Here is a 15,877-nt window from a genome sequence, read left to right as displayed (position 1 = left end):
TATTCACATGATAAACTTTCTATTTTAGTATTGTATACTATAAAAGCTGGATACAAATACTTTTATCCTCTAGAGAGATAATTATACTACCATGGTCCTTTTTAGTTGCATCAATTTAAAAATAATAATAATCATTTCTCTCATCTCATTCAAACTAGTCATTTTGGCTTAAGAATTTAGTGAGAATGTTATTTTGGCTTAAATACTCAACTTGAATGTTTATAAGGAATTAATGAGATGGTGCAGTTAACTGTTGCTATCAACTAACTTTGTATGCCTTGTATTATAAATAAAAATAATACAAGGCATATTACATATAGAGATTCTTCCCATCTCCATTTTCTTCTCTTAATTTCCCTTGTATGATGATCATCAATTTTCAAAACAAAATTTAATGTAATGAACTAATATATAGATAAACTATTTAAGAGGTGAAATTTTGTCAATTTGTTAAGAAGTTAAGAGAATTTGGACTCCTCATATATGTATCAACTTGATATCTGATGAGCTTTGTTGGTGCCTAGTGTGTGTCGAGTAGATAGTGTGTCTAAGCAATTATTGGCATTTTATGAATTATTTCTGGTGACATGAACATCATCATGCAAAAACTTAACAGATAGAGTAAGAGCCATAGTGGGTCTCATCGGGTATTAGACTCTCCAATATTGGAAAGAGGTTCCAGATTCTTTGGTGGCTTCTTCCTGCAGGGATACCATATTTCCACACCCTAGAATGAAAACATTGATATTCTTTTGCAAACTTCCCACTTCCGTACCGTACCCTTGGACCATGGGTATGTATATTCTTTTGTTCTAGCTATATCATCAACTGAAATATTAAGTACTAGTCTCACCAAGCTAGCCCATAAGTTTAACAATTTGGAAGTGAGTTGATATCTTCATGTTAAATCCCATTTCTTTTCACTTTACCTTTGGGGTACAAAATTAATGAGGGAAACAATTAGGACCAAGGTTCTGATTCCAGTGCCAGGTGGACTAATTCACCTGTTTGTAACTACATTAATGAATTATTATTTCCTACCAATGTACATATCATTTGTGCATCCAACTCAGAAATTTAAAGATGGTAATGGTATACAACACTTGCTAAAATGCCCTAGTATTTTGCGTTTATTATTTCTATTGAAGGTATCGTACCAATAATTGGATTAAATTCGAGCCCTGTATCAGTCGGTGGCAAAGTTAGCAAAGCGGGCAAAAACTTGATTTAAGTTCAACTGATTAAATTAGACGGTCCCGGTGACAATATGTACAAACCTTATATATATTAACAAATAATATTATATATACAGAAAAGGTAAAATTCTCTTGAAAAGTGGTGTTTCTAAAAATATTAATTATTGATGTTTTTGTTTTCCAAGAAAAACTTACTATCCCTCATCCATCAAGAATCATTCAAACAAGTATTGCTTGCTGTAATATGAATCACAAAAATGTGGAGTTTTACCTTGTAAAAAACGGTGTATCATCATGTTAAATTAAGAATTTGTACATCAAAATGATCTAAACAAAAGATTATTTGTCTTCTAAACATTTTCGGAGTATACGAGCCAATCAACCTGAGGCATCAACACTTCATCTGTTCCAAGCAAACATGATTTCGAACCTGCCAAAAGCATCATATCCCGCTCAAAAAATAAGAATAAAGAGGTTAAAGAATGCAGTTAATGACTGAGTTTCTCTACCGTTGCATTTCATCCTCGAAAATCATTACCCCAATCTCAATGGGAACTGTTTTCTAAGATAATTTGACGGAAATTTCAGAAAATAATAAAAGGGGAATCATCATACATCAAAACTTTGTGTGATTGCTCATTACAGCAATGTTTATAGCACCACAAAACCCTTATCCTAATGAATAACATTGACAAGCTTCAACAGTAATAGGATGGATGGTTAAATCAAACCAACACCCCAAGAAAAACATACTATAGCAATTACAGATTTTATAAACGGCACCAATTTCTCAGGAGAGAAACTAAAGTTCTATGTAGATGTTTACAAAACAGTTAAATAATTCTCATCGGAAGCCGTAGGTAGCATAGTTATGAAGATGGCAACATCAGCCACGATATTCCTCAACGTGCAATACATACCTAATACTGGTCCCCAAGAACTCATCTGCTATCTGGGAATTTATCTTCATATGATTGGGGAACCTGCCAAACATACAGGAGGATCAATAGATTTTTAGTTAGGAAACCAGAGAAAAGGAAATCATGCAAATCAATGTACCATGAAGCTAGCAGTGATCATCTTCCCAGCAAACCATCGTCCATGCAAGGCACCTTGTGCACTTATAGCCGCTTGAGTATTTTCAAATCGTAAGAAAACAAAACCAGCACTCTTCCTGCTCGTCAAAGAAATCAAAAAATATTGAAATGTCAAAATCTTAATGTTATAGTAGTAATAGAAGGCAAAAAGGAACACACGGTTAGTGGTTCACTCACTTATCAACATATATGTGCTTTAACTTGCCAAACTTAGAGCATTCTGCTTCAACATCTTCTTTAATATCAAAATCAAAATCAGGTTCCTTCTGCAGTACACCATGGCATTAATAATCATTAGACAAAACATAAATATGGCAGAAACACTTCTAGATATATAGATGCTATTTAACAACCTCATCATTGGGATCGAACATATTTTTTAACCATAAGCATTCACTTGGAACACCAATAGTATCAATAGAAGGAATTGTGGCGGCAGCAATGGGAAATTGGAAACCTCCACCTGGTAATCCAGGTACTGCAGGAATAGAAGAACCCGCTGGCACAGCTCCCAGAAGAGTTGCTGCTGGTATGTTTCCTGACGCTGGTAGATTAAGACCTGTGTTGTTGACAGCAGAATTACCAATAGATCCAACCATGCTGCCAACAAAAAGAACAATTGAGATTATATATTGATCCAAAATATGAAAAATAAAAATGGCAGAGAGACAAACCTGGATGTGGTGCCACTGCGATCCAACTTCTGCATGAGTAAGGCTCGAGAAGATGCATTCAGATACTGAAAATTTCAAAAAGGTCAGCTAAAACTGGGGTCATATTTTTTTAAAGAAAAAAGTAGTTAATACTGATCGATTCTACAGCAGAACCAAGCATAAGGATAAAGCTAATAAAACAAAATGCTTCATGCTGTATTGAATATCAACTATCAAGATCATGGTAATTTTGTGTGTTGAAAGAGAGAAGGTAGGAATAAGGTCTTTCCATATCTTGCACCAAACCATGCAGGGTTCCAAATTTAGACCAAGTATAATGACTAGCAACAAGAGGTAAGCAACTAGTACTGGGTAGGAATAGTCCAGACAGTTCAATCAACGGTCTCGGTCTGAAGCACTGATATGTCAATATGCCCCTAGAGCCGTAATCGTATACATATATGATACCGATATGCTTCAGTTCATCTAAGATATGTTTCCGAAGAGTATCCGGGGAATTAAAATAAAAATAATTGGACATGTATCTGATATGTGAGAATGGCCTCAGGAACTTGTTTTATCAATGCTTCAGAGCGGTGAATCGTGGAAACACTGCACATTTTTTCCCTTGAGGAAGAATGAAGAGTGGCTGGTCGCATGGACACGATTGCAACCCTGTTCATGACCCTTTATTAAAAAACCTCCCTTTAAACACTGAAGTCCTAATTTTTAGTCCAGACTGGTTGTCTTTTTGCAGACCAATTCAAAACACTGAAATACTTGTTTTAAATTTATTCCAATTCCACAACTCAGTCTTCTAGGAACTGATTTACCCACTTTTTTATGCAACCCTTCACCCCACTATCCCAGCCCCACCCCCACCCCATCACCACATGGGATTTGTTTTTATATATTACTTGTTTATATAGCTCTGCCAAATTATAATTAATGATTTATGTATTTTATGCATGCATCCCCAAACGAATCATATCCCATATTTTCAAGAATTTACATCTAGATGAATTTGATGCATATTGTATCCAATACTCGTATCAGTATCAGTGCTTCATAGATCTTAACCAAGCGATGGCCTTGGATTATTTAGCAAACAAGTCAAGCTTAAACTAATATTCAAAAAGATTTTAGCAAATGTATTATATCCCATAATGTAAGCCTTTATAGAGATTTCAATCTAGGCCAGACTTCTATATTTTAAAAACAATAAGACTAATATTCCCAAGACCATTGACAATTAATGCAAGAGTCATGATTGTGGCATGCAAACTTCCTAATGAAAATATTCAAGAAAACCAACCAAATATAGAAGAAGCAAGGTGACACAATACTCACTCAGCTGCTAATATATACCAGAAAGAATGATGAGAAAATTACCCAATGATAACATAACCACTCTTATGAAATATGATAATAATTCTGTTGCTACATGTGGTTGTTATGATGCATTAGGAGTTTCATGTAGGCTTTCTAAATGGGAGAGGTGTATAATTAGGTACAATTTCAAGATGTAGGAAATTTTCTTCAGAAGTATATTCCTTACCAAGCCACCGCCTTCTTCATCATCAAACTCACCAGTATTTCCCCCTACTTCTAGCATTCCAGATTGATCAGCAGTAATAGCTGATACCTAATCCAGAAAACAAAAAAATAGAGGTAATAAGATTTTACAATTTACACAACCAATATGAACTGAAACTTAATAGGCCCAATTTTATTGAATGAAGGCCATATCAACAACGACCTACGAACAAAAAACGGTACCTTTATTGTCCTGCCGCCAATTTCCAAACCATTCAACTGCTGGGCATTTCGTGCATCTTCAAGGCGTGCAAACTACATTAAACAATTCATTGGATTAACCTACACTGCTAGAAACAATTGCAGCTTGCAGAAACTGGAAAGTATATCATAAATCCATGTAGAAGAATAACATGAAAAATCAACGGCAATTTATTCAAGAGTATACTCCAACTGGTCTAAAAATTTATACCGCTGTTATGACAAACTGCTCGATTTGTCTCTATAAATGATTTTTATTTAAGAAGTATAAAACTTGATACAATTAACCCCAAAAAACAAGTAACTACTAGTTATAAAAATCACCTGCACGAAGCCAAAACCTTTGCAGTGCCCACTTTCATCAGGAGGTAGCTGAACAAGCTCAACCTGACCAAATGCTTCGAAGACCTACAAAAATTGAGAATAACACAATCAACTAGAAGCAGGATGAGAAATAAATAACCATGATTAAATTGTGAAGGAAAAGCACAATCTAGATTTTCAAGTAATCAAAATAATAATGTAAGATGGGGAAAATAAGAGTATTAAACATAACGGGGCAGATGAGATTTAAGTCCAGGTGCCTATGTCATTCCACACAGTATTACACCATGTCTCTTTTCAGCCAATTAGGTCTAGAGAATCAATTATGAAATAAATTACTGAATTGTCCATGGACAAAAGAAACAAGTTATGCCCACCGAACGGAGATCAGCTTCGGTCATACTGAAATGCAGGTTGCCAACATACAGCCTTCTTGCACCCCCAGAATAAGGGCCAATACCTCCAGTGGTTCCACCAGCAACAGATGCTGTAGACTGAACCAAATTCTTTTCCGCTTCAGATGGCTTCACCATCACTGGTTGACCAAGAAGAGGTTGGCCAGAAAGTGCTATTGCCATGGGGACAGACATTGCATCATAGAACTCAATGTACCTGAAGCATAAAGTAGGATTTAATCATGTGTGGACATCGAAAGACAAGGTTTAAAATATCTATTTCTAAGCATTTCAGAAGAGAAAAAATAAAACTATGTTAAGATATGCTGATTATAAACTTTCTTCGCAACGTACGTTCATATAATGTAATATTCATAGGAGAAATATCATTTGTTACAGGAACAAAGTTGTGCAAATTCATTTGAATAAAACATCAAGAACTCCAAATATTAAACAAATAATGCATCTTTTTTCATTTTTATATAAACAGCTATCTATGTTCCCAACACCCTTTCTCCTCTGTGCTACTTTTTTCTTGCATTGTTTCAATGGAAGTGTTCTATAAATAAAGAAAAGTTTGAATAGAAGTTGGACGGCATGATTCTGAAATGAGAACAAAGTGACAGCACAACATCGTGATTAGAAGACATATAAGTGAAAGGAGAAAGAAATTAAATTAGTTCTGATCATAGTTATTGAATATGTGATGCCTACCCAAAACCCTTAGAGCGTCTCGAATTGCGGTCCATAATCAAACGAACATCTCGCACCTGGAAATAGTAAACTGGAGATGTCAGAAAACAGAATAAAGAATGTGCAGTGTTTCACTTCCAATATTTCAAGTACAAATATAGCTTGCAATATTTCACTTCCATAAAACTTCTTTTAAAATTGTGACACGATAGGACAATAGTTATTGGGTACACAGATTATTTGGCACATGGTACATAAGGTAAATGAGGAATGCAGTAACTATGCAAAGGATTCACTTCTGAGAAATTTTTTTCCAATATGGATAACAATGACAATGAATAGAAATTAAATGTTATATTAACAAGAATGGATTTTGTTCCAATGTTTTTTTGAATAAATCACGGTAACACATTCGATGCCTTTCAAAAAATGCATTTCATCTAGAGATCATACTCTCTGAGAGATACAGCAAACTATTAGATTCATAGGTCAAAATGAAACATTCATTCTCATTAATAATGTCATACTTCACTTACACATATTATACTCCATGATTGATGCTAGTTACAAGAACAGAAGAATGCAATTTTAATGCTAGAAAAGAAAGTAAATGAAATATTATAACCTTGCCAGCCCGTGAGAATAATTCATACACATCTCTTTCATCCGCTTTCAGAGAAATCTGTGAAAATGCTGACAGATTAGATCTGGCAGTAAATAGAATCAACAAATAAATCATGTGATTGAATTACAGATTTAATTAGAATACCTGATAAGCAAACACAGTTCTTTGATCACGTTCAGGATCAGCCTCAGGTTCTGCTGCGTCATCCTTTTTCTCTTTATGTCGTCTGCAACACAACAAAAACATTAAATTATGACCCGAGCTGTTGGAATATGCGCAAACCCTTCACATCAGATCAAATTAAAAATAACATCTACATATTTTTTTGCATAAACCATAATTTCGTAACAGTTTTTATGTTCCTTAAATTTGCAACATGACAGCAAATTGTCTTTAGATGTATAAAGCCGAATACCGCGTGACATAAGCCTGCAGGGAACTAGATTAAGTCAAACACAAAAGCCCCAGGGAACATAGGTTTGAATTCATTATTTCTTGAACTCAAAAAGAATCAAACCTGGAGTTTGTAAGAAACGGTAATTAACGGAAAGAATGCCATTCAATTGCCATCAATACAAGATTTTGTATGTACCTTATATAAATAAAACAAAATCTTATATTGAAACAGCATCACCAACTTGGATTGATGGAAGTACGAGGGATTGAGGGACCTAATTTCATTATGTTGAAACATGTTAAAAGCTTATATATGCTGAGTAAAAGAAACTACAAGCATAAAGAACGAAAGTCACTTTATACATAAGCAGTATTTTATATAAAATATTTTAAATAAAATGTCAATAGTGACATTATTAAATTGAAGGTTAGCAACAGATATAGCACAGAACACAAAAATCTAAGATCAGGTCCATGCAGTAGAGAAATCACTTGAATCCAAGAGCATTAAAATTAAAGGTTTTGTATTTATCACATTAATCAGAGCTAAGGTGCTAAAATGATTGATGGACCTAATCTGATAGTTGCTCAAGTCATTAACTCAAAGAACCAATGAACATATCAAAGGTGAGAAGGACACTGATTGGGCAACCTTCTTAAATCTAATATTCCTCGACTTAATAACAATTGATACGTATCTATTTCTTGCAATAACATAAACATTGTTTTTGCCCACAGGCATCAGAAGACAAATTTCTTCTCCTAAGCATAGCCCATTACTCCCTCACCAGCATTTCTGCAACAGAACAAATGCAATTAAGCAACTAAGCTCAAAGGGGAAGGATAACAAATATCATAAGCATGTCATCACCCACAGAAGGGATAAACTTTTGAAACTCATGACTTAAGGTTCCAGTCCCTGGCCCAATTGCCAGAAAGATCATCTGATGATTGCTCTACCATATCTGCGAGTTCCCAGAATCTAATATTCAATATTCAGAAGCTTTGAGATTTTAAACAGCATAACTAGTTATATAAAACTACTCATCTAATACATTGTAGATATCTCAAGGTTAATCCTCCACAGTTCATACATATAAAAATGGATGCAGCAAGTCAAGAAAACAAAAACATATATGGTCGATAAATAACCATCACAATATTTTGAAATACTCTACCACATCAACTTAACAGCATCAAATTCATAAGTATACCTGTTTTCTCTATCTCGTTCCCAAGGTTCTCTCACACTTTCTCTTTCTCCTCTGTAATCCCTATCGCGGATTCTAACCCTATCTCTATAGTCCCTGCCACCACGACTCGCCTCTTGGTCTCGCTCATCCAATTCAGTTGGATGCCTTTCGGATTTTGTTCTGTTTAGCTGCGAGTGTTCTTTCTCCCTTTCCTTTTCCCTTTCCTTTTCCCTTTCACTCTCGCTACCTCGGTCTCTTCTATTTCTCTCCCTTCCATGTCTCTCTCTGTCCTTATCATCTCTTCTCCTATCCTTCTCACCTCCAGAGCTTCTATGCCTGTCCTTCACTTTCTCTCCATCTCTAGACCGTGATCGATGCCGCGATGAGCCTCTATGTTTAACCCTATCATCATTATCATCATCACGAGAAGCAGCATCTCCAGATTTTGAATGCTTAGAACGACGACTACGGTCTTTATCTTCAGATTTCACAGTTCCGTTGCCATTAGTAGTTTCAATATCATCAAGATTTTCAACAGTTTTCTCTAAATATTCATATTCGTCAAAATCCATCAGAACTTCGATTATCTGAAATAGGAATAGATAGATAGATAGATACATAGTTAGATAAAGTAGTAGAGAAAGTGATTGAATAGTACTAGAATAAGAATGACCTAGTTTCTCGTTGTTGAAGAGGATTCGTCGAAGAGAAGAGAAATCGAAGAAGAAACCCTGACTCGCTTAGGGCAGTGCCAATGGTTTCTTTGCTGAATCAAATTCACTACTATGGCCTTTTAATACTAACCCATTGGGCCCTCGATTTTATTCCAATTTTACTCTATCTGGTACTATGTTTTTGAAGTTCAAGGAGAAATGAAAAGGAAAAGGGAAGCATATTTTTTATATTTTAGATTAATATTTTTATAAATAAGTAAGGAATAAGGTTACATATTATTATGAAATATATTTTATTATTTATTTATTTATTTATATAAATTGTATAATTTTTTAATTTAAAATTGAAAAATACATCTTACTTTTTTTATTCTCCAGAACATTCTATCGAAACCGATTCTTATCAATTCTTAAGAAATGTTTGGTTTTACAAAAAAATTGTTTTTATTTTTCAATACCCATTGATAATTTTAATATTAAATTCTTGTTTTCACTTATTTTTGGTGAAATATATGATTGTATTTTTGTAAGAAGAAAAAAAAGCTTTGGTGAGTTGAATCCTGATATTCACCTTATTAAGTATATGTCTCTCAATTTTATAGGAGGCTTATGAAAGATTTGGAACCTTAGCAATAACCATTTCATATCAATCCTTTTAGAGTCTCCTAGCACTTATGAAGATAATGGTTTAAAAGAATGAAGATGAACTCTGAATAATCTTCTAACAACTTTGATTTATTTGTTTCCAGGGCATTTAATTTGATGATGCATTTGGTTTAATGGATGTGAATTATATTATGATTTATGACTGTTTTTGCATTTTGTTTGATTGTAACATGGTGTTTTTACTGTTTCATGTAGTGTCCAAATCTTTGGAAACATAATATAATAATCATTTGGATTAAGCTGAGCAAGGAGTTCAATAACCGAATTAACTTAATTAAATACTGAATCTAAGCAAAAGCAACAAAAAAACAAATCCATACTTTTTGTGCTAAATGACTAAGATAATTTGCATATGATCATAAGTTCAAATAACAGAATTAAATGTGCCAAAAAAAGGCTATTACCATAATATGGTATCCCATACAAAGTTGACATTATTACTAAGCTCTGGGTTAGGAAATCACAGAGCACATTAAATAATAAAAGAGACAGATACATAATATACCATTAAAGTTTCCACTGTAGAAGAAATCTCTTCTCAGTTAAATAAAATAATTAAATAAAGCATTCATAGTTGTGCAATTCCATACAAAAAACTACTGATATCAGATGATGCAAATTTCCCACCAAATAAAAACCTTTTCATGGGTCAACCAATGTAAAAAAACATGTGCAAAACATGCTTGGTTCACCCATTGCTTCACCCTTGTTTCTAAATAGGGTAGTGTTAACAGACAACAATTTTCCTTGCAATATTATTTGTCATTGAACCTTCCTCTCTATTCTTCTATGCATTAGTTGCCAACATCCCTTATCTACTAAGAATCCTGGCTGAAAGATTTGCCTTCTCTGTTCCTATGGTTCCCTGCATTTACACCTTGTGCCTCAGGGCCGTTTTTAGCGCTAAAAATGCCATAACCAGATTTCGGTTGTGATATGTCACGCGGCTGTATTGGATTTCTTGGTCCAGGAGTAACACCTTGATTGGTGTTTTCTATTCTGGGATTAGCATTAATATCTACCGGGACATGCCTCGTCTGATTCAAATTTGAGGGCATCGACCTGCCTGCATCTGAATTATTAAAAGTTGGTTGTTGGAATCTGTTTCTTGGATCAGGTCTTCTGTCTGCTTCTGCGTTATTAAATGTTGTTTGTGGGAATCTGTTTCTTTGCTCGGGTCCTCTGTCTGCATCTCTATTAGTAAAAGTTGTTTGCTGGAACCTGTTTCTTGGCTCTGGTCTTCTGCTATACCTATTCTCAGTCACATTATTTGGTCGAACATTATTTGCACTCGGAGGATCAGCTCTCTTATACCTATTTTCAGGCTCATCAGGGGACAATGAATCATTACTTTTCAACGGAGGGAATGGTTTTTGTGCAGTATGATTTTCACCATCAGAAAGCACCTCCTCAGATTCAGCAGAATTGGCAGTTGATGGGTCCAAATTACCCTCCTGAGCCTTAACATCTTCTGATTTTTTCGCACCAGCAGCACCTTTCTTAGATGGCCCATATTTAACATGTCTGACTATCATAAATGCTTCTTTTTTTGAATTACTTGGTCCACTTTCAACAACAGTGACATCTTCCATCTGCAAATAATTTTTTTAATACAGAATGAGAGGATATAAAGCAATAGGGGAAGAAGAAAAATCTTGTAAGAAATAGCTCAGACGGAAAATCCCAGAATGAAACAAGTACCATCATACCAGAGCAAGAAGACGAATTAATGGTCCTGTCATATCCTGATTTTCGTTGGTGCCTGATGCCTTGCACTGTTGTAAATAGATGAAGTAGTGGTTATAATTGTGACATATCATCATCACTAACTAACATTCTAACAACACAGCAAATTATGGCTTTGTATGACACAATGGATGAAGGTGATATATGTTTGTGAAAAGATACAGATCTTATAAGATTATCTCACTGAGTAAAACAATTTCTTAAATCAGTTAAGAAATTTCTCCAAGATGTTGTAAGGAAAATATATATTTGCTCCATCCCACTGAGTAAAAATTTGTATTAAAGATGCCTAATTCAAAACCAAACATGGGGCATATGCCTTGTATGGAAAAGGAGTACCTTCACCCGATAACCCTTATCCATTAACTTTTTCACCATTTCTGCTTTCATCTTCAGGTCCTTTATTTCCTGAAAACATCAACAGAAATTTCAATACAACTAATTTTCCTTGTCCAGGTTTAGCAAATAAAATGACAGACACAGCATCCAAGAATACAGAAACCTTGAAAGTAATATAAGCCAAAGGAAATAACATTAGTAAAACATATAAGGCGAAAATAAAAAGATGTATACAACAAAAGAACTTACAGTTTTTTCAGAAATGCGTACTTCCTTACAATCCCCTTTACGCAGTGTCACCTGCAATTTTAGAAAACAGATTCAGAACACTGACACATCTCAAGATTACAGATTTGTCATTGACAACTCAACCAACTAAGCATGCCATAAAAGCAGAATTATTTTAAGTAATTAAAATGTAAAACACCCACTAATCAATGGAACATGTTAATCCAGATTTGCCGCAAAGGAAGTGCATGATATGAATATTGGGAAATCAATAACATTCCATGTAGATATGATAGATGAGATACACATTAAGATATTTTTTAAATTTCGGCACTGAAAATGCAAAAGTTCACTTTAGTTTCAGGCTATTTGATTAAGCATGCTAACACTGGAAAGACCTTCGTATTTAAACCACCCTTGCTATAAGAACGCCTTCTGCACCATAATTACTATTTGGAATAATGAGGAAAGAGCATGAACTTCATTTTGCACGTTCGTTTTGTTCTGTCCCATAACATGTTTCTGGTGCTTTCTCCAATAAGTCTATCAAGACTCATTGAGATTTGAGTTATAAATGTTATGAGATATCTTTGGTATGCTGCAAGACATAGTACCAACCAAGCAACTCTATAATTCTTTAGAATCAAGTTATAAAGGGCACAGGACCCACCAAATAGAATCAAGTTCTTTCAAAGTTAACAGTTACATGATGGCTTACTCCATTGGCAGCATAACTGCCCATGATTAGAACTTTCTCAGTAACGTAATCTTGACTTTAAAAATTGGAAAGTAAGTATGCCCTAGTACTACCGTATGTGATTCGGTATAAGGTGCAGTTGTTGTCTTCCTGCCACACAACAAGGTGGGCTCAAACTAGGCTATTGGGATTTAGGAGCTTCTAGCTACCCATAAAATGAAAAACGTGAGAAGGAACCCCCATTTATATCTCAACTTACTTTTAGGTGGTTATATTGCCAACATTTTAAGCAATACAATATAGCTCATCTACACAAACAGGCAAAAAGCATATAATGTACCGACAATTTGTAATTTCAATTTTCAATATATCACAAACTAAATAAAACGACAGGGAAGTAAAATCTCATCATTGACTTCAACCAAAAGAAATTATAGAAATTTCACAAGCAACTTGGTAATAAAAGCATAAATCCATAGAAGACTGCACCTTGCTTTTAGCGCGCTCCTTTTCCAGTTCTTGTTTCTTGTATGTTTCCTTGTGGTAGTCCATAATTTTACAAACGGGTGGTTTAGCATTTCTCTGAACCTAAAAGACATGACCAAGTACTCACATAAGAAATATCACAAGATACGGGAAAATCCAACCCTCTTCATCCATATTTCTTAGGAAAATTTGAATGCTTTGGAGTTTGAAAATCTGATACATGGATATACTGATTATCAACTGTCAAAATATCCCAAAAATTTGGAACATGTTGCTGGTGATGATGAAAACAATCACCGTATATTGTTAGACACACACTCTTCACCCTAACTTACGGTTAGAACTTGGAAGTACTGAAGTAACCTATCATAGATCATAATAGAAGGACTACAAAAATCTAAGGAGCGCAGAAAATGATAAATCCATCAGCAAAAGATAATTTACTTGATTTGTTTTTACAGAAAATTTACTTGAGATTATGCAACCACTTCAAAAAACAAAGGATATCTATTTTACGGTTATCTCTTCGGAAAGTCTCAGTTAACTAGTCAAAAAATATTAAGAAATTTTATTTACCTCAACTAAATCAAGTTTGAGCTTCCTGGCACGATCCAGTGCTTCAAACCTTGAAACGATTGAATGCCCTGCACAAAGTCATACATTTAATGGGGAATTCAAAGCTCGAGCAAAACTTTCTTTTGCATTTATATGATTGCACATGACACAAAACTGCTCTTCCGATTACATATATTAATTTACATTTATATACAGTACAAAGTAGTGCATCTTCACCCTCCACAGTTCCATTCACATCTAACATTTATCAGGTGTATATTTCTTCACATAACGTTAAATTGAATAGGTCTAACCATAGCTCCATACTATGTTGTAGTTGATCATTGTTACAATGGTTTAATGGCAAGCAGGACAAAACAACTAAACAGGAAGTTCAATATTGATGGTGTAGTGTATTTTGATTACTGTGGAAACAGCTTGGCAACCTTAAACTTAATAGCAATTTTCTATTATAGCGTTCCTCATTTAAGCACTCTAGGTTAAAAACGAATAAGAGTGAGACTTAAGAGTTAACGGACATATGCAATACTGCCAATCAGGATAATAACAATGCTAAAGTAAACAACCGAATCGGCATTAACTAAAAGGTGTACTAGGTTTACCATCATCCACCACAAGCCTGACATATTGAGATTTGATTTCATCATTCAACCGTGGCCCACTGTCATAGTCATCATCTTTGTTCAACTTTGCCTGAAACTGAAATCCCAGAATGTATCATCAACTGACATCATGAAATTCAAGGTAAACCATGAATGCCCTACCCTTACCCTCCACAACATCATACACCTATGTCTATGCCACCTGAACCTCAAATGCAAAAGCCTAACAAACACATAACCGACAGCTATCCGTACCAGAGTAAGGGCATGTTTGAGTAAACATGACACTCATTCAATAAGCTTTCTTTAAATAAGCCAAAAAGAACTTATTTTCATGAATTTCTCTTCTAAGCTTATTGCAATATAAGCTAAAAATAGATTACAGGAAGGTCCTAAATTATTTTCATAAGCTTTGGAAAATAGGTTATTCTCATAAACTCAAATAAGATCTGTATAAGCTCTTCTAAACGCCCCGAATGAATAATAAACTAAAATCATCAAATTGATTACCCATCATAAGTCACAAGTCACTAAAAAGAACCTAACCCCCCACATGGATAAAATCGAGAAATTGATCCATTACTAATCACAATTCACAAATCAATAAGAAACCCACATTCACAAACACATTAAAGGTAATAACTTTGAAAAGCTAAACCTCAAAGAATTTGAAAACTTACCTGAATGGGAACAGCAAAAAACCTAACGCTATTAAAAAAACTGGTGGGTCTGTGATGAAAAGAGCATGGACGAGGAATCTCGAAAAGGCGTGGTGGTTTATGAACGGAATTGAAGGAAGAAGCATGTGAAATATGAACGTGAAATGTACGAAATTGAGTGCACGCGAATTTGAGCTTAGATTTTCCGAATCGGTAACAAAACGCCATTGATATAACAGAAATCAAAGAGTTGAAGTAAATGTTTTGGTTGTGTTTCGATGGAAGAGAGACAACCTCAGTTGTGTCATGTACTCATGTGTGTTTAGAAAGCTTTGGGAACTGACATGGGCCTCAGTGGTTAAGATTGGGCCAATTATCAACATATTTTTATTTAAAAATACAAGAGATAATTATTTTTCACCTACATTCATCTTTATCTTCAATTTGTTTTTTCTGTTACTAGATTTTCCTATTATTATTTTAATATTTTTTTAAAGATGATGATGAATAATTATCTAACAAACTTACAAATAAATAATACATATTTAATTCTCCTCAAGTAATACATATTTAATTCTCCTCAAGTAAAGTTTCAAGTCTTGTAGGTAAAAAAGAAAATCAATTAGGAGAGTTAGTCCATATATTTATGGATGTTTCTGGTTCGGGTAGGATTACCTCCAGTGCGCGATGATGAAACAAAAAAATTGCTTTTATTTAAGAAAAACTAATAATTGTAATCAACTTATAAACTCTCTATTTATCTTGTTAGCTTTTATTTAAGAAAAACAAAATTAAAGAGATAAATAATGACGAATGAAATTGAATTTTAGCAATA

General features: G+C 34.3%; 2 protein-coding genes across 5 annotated transcripts; both read right to left on the bottom strand.

Annotated features, from left to right (window-relative positions):
- LOC109346559 (RNA-binding protein 39) lies at nucleotides 1,812-9,168 on the bottom strand. Of its 4 annotated transcripts, none has more exons than XM_019586179.1 (15): nucleotides 9,043-9,168; nucleotides 8,391-8,956; nucleotides 6,925-7,006; nucleotides 6,781-6,837; nucleotides 6,177-6,232; nucleotides 5,445-5,679; nucleotides 5,068-5,151; nucleotides 4,726-4,797; nucleotides 4,505-4,591; nucleotides 2,968-3,032; nucleotides 2,851-2,893; nucleotides 2,647-2,805; nucleotides 2,471-2,559; nucleotides 2,256-2,370; nucleotides 1,812-2,179 (listed from the first exon to the last, which is right to left on the bottom strand). In XM_019586179.1, exons 2-15 carry the CDS (start codon nucleotides 8,939-8,941, stop codon nucleotides 2,138-2,140), a joined length of 1,737 nt encoding a protein of 578 aa, XP_019441724.1. In that variant the 5' UTR covers nucleotides 8,942-8,956; nucleotides 9,043-9,168; the 3' UTR covers nucleotides 1,812-2,137. The 4 variants fall into 4 exon arrangements, with proteins under 4 accessions (XP_019441724.1, XP_019441725.1, XP_019441722.1 ...); XM_019586180.1 differs by lacking the exon at nucleotides 9,043-9,168 and adding exons at nucleotides 7,196-7,209; nucleotides 7,298-7,451 and having other exon boundaries at nucleotides 2,647-2,893; nucleotides 8,391-8,499; XM_019586177.1 differs by having other exon boundaries at nucleotides 2,647-2,893.
- LOC109346558 lies at nucleotides 10,087-15,350 on the bottom strand. The gene is made up of 8 exons (XM_019586176.1): nucleotides 15,064-15,350; nucleotides 14,384-14,480; nucleotides 13,782-13,849; nucleotides 13,209-13,307; nucleotides 12,044-12,094; nucleotides 11,795-11,863; nucleotides 11,419-11,484; nucleotides 10,087-11,301 (listed from the first exon to the last, which is right to left on the bottom strand). Exons 1-8 carry the CDS (start codon nucleotides 15,268-15,270, stop codon nucleotides 10,528-10,530), a joined length of 1,431 nt encoding a protein of 476 aa, XP_019441721.1. The 5' UTR covers nucleotides 15,271-15,350; the 3' UTR covers nucleotides 10,087-10,527.

The sequence above is a fragment of the Lupinus angustifolius genome, chromosome LG04 (assembly GCF_001865875.1).
Source record: "Lupinus angustifolius cultivar Tanjil chromosome LG04, LupAngTanjil_v1.0, whole genome shotgun sequence".
Taxonomy (NCBI): Eukaryota; Viridiplantae; Streptophyta; class Magnoliopsida; order Fabales; family Fabaceae; genus Lupinus; species Lupinus angustifolius.
The sequence above is the reverse complement of the archived record's forward strand: the minus strand, read 5'-3'. Positions and strand labels throughout refer to the sequence as shown.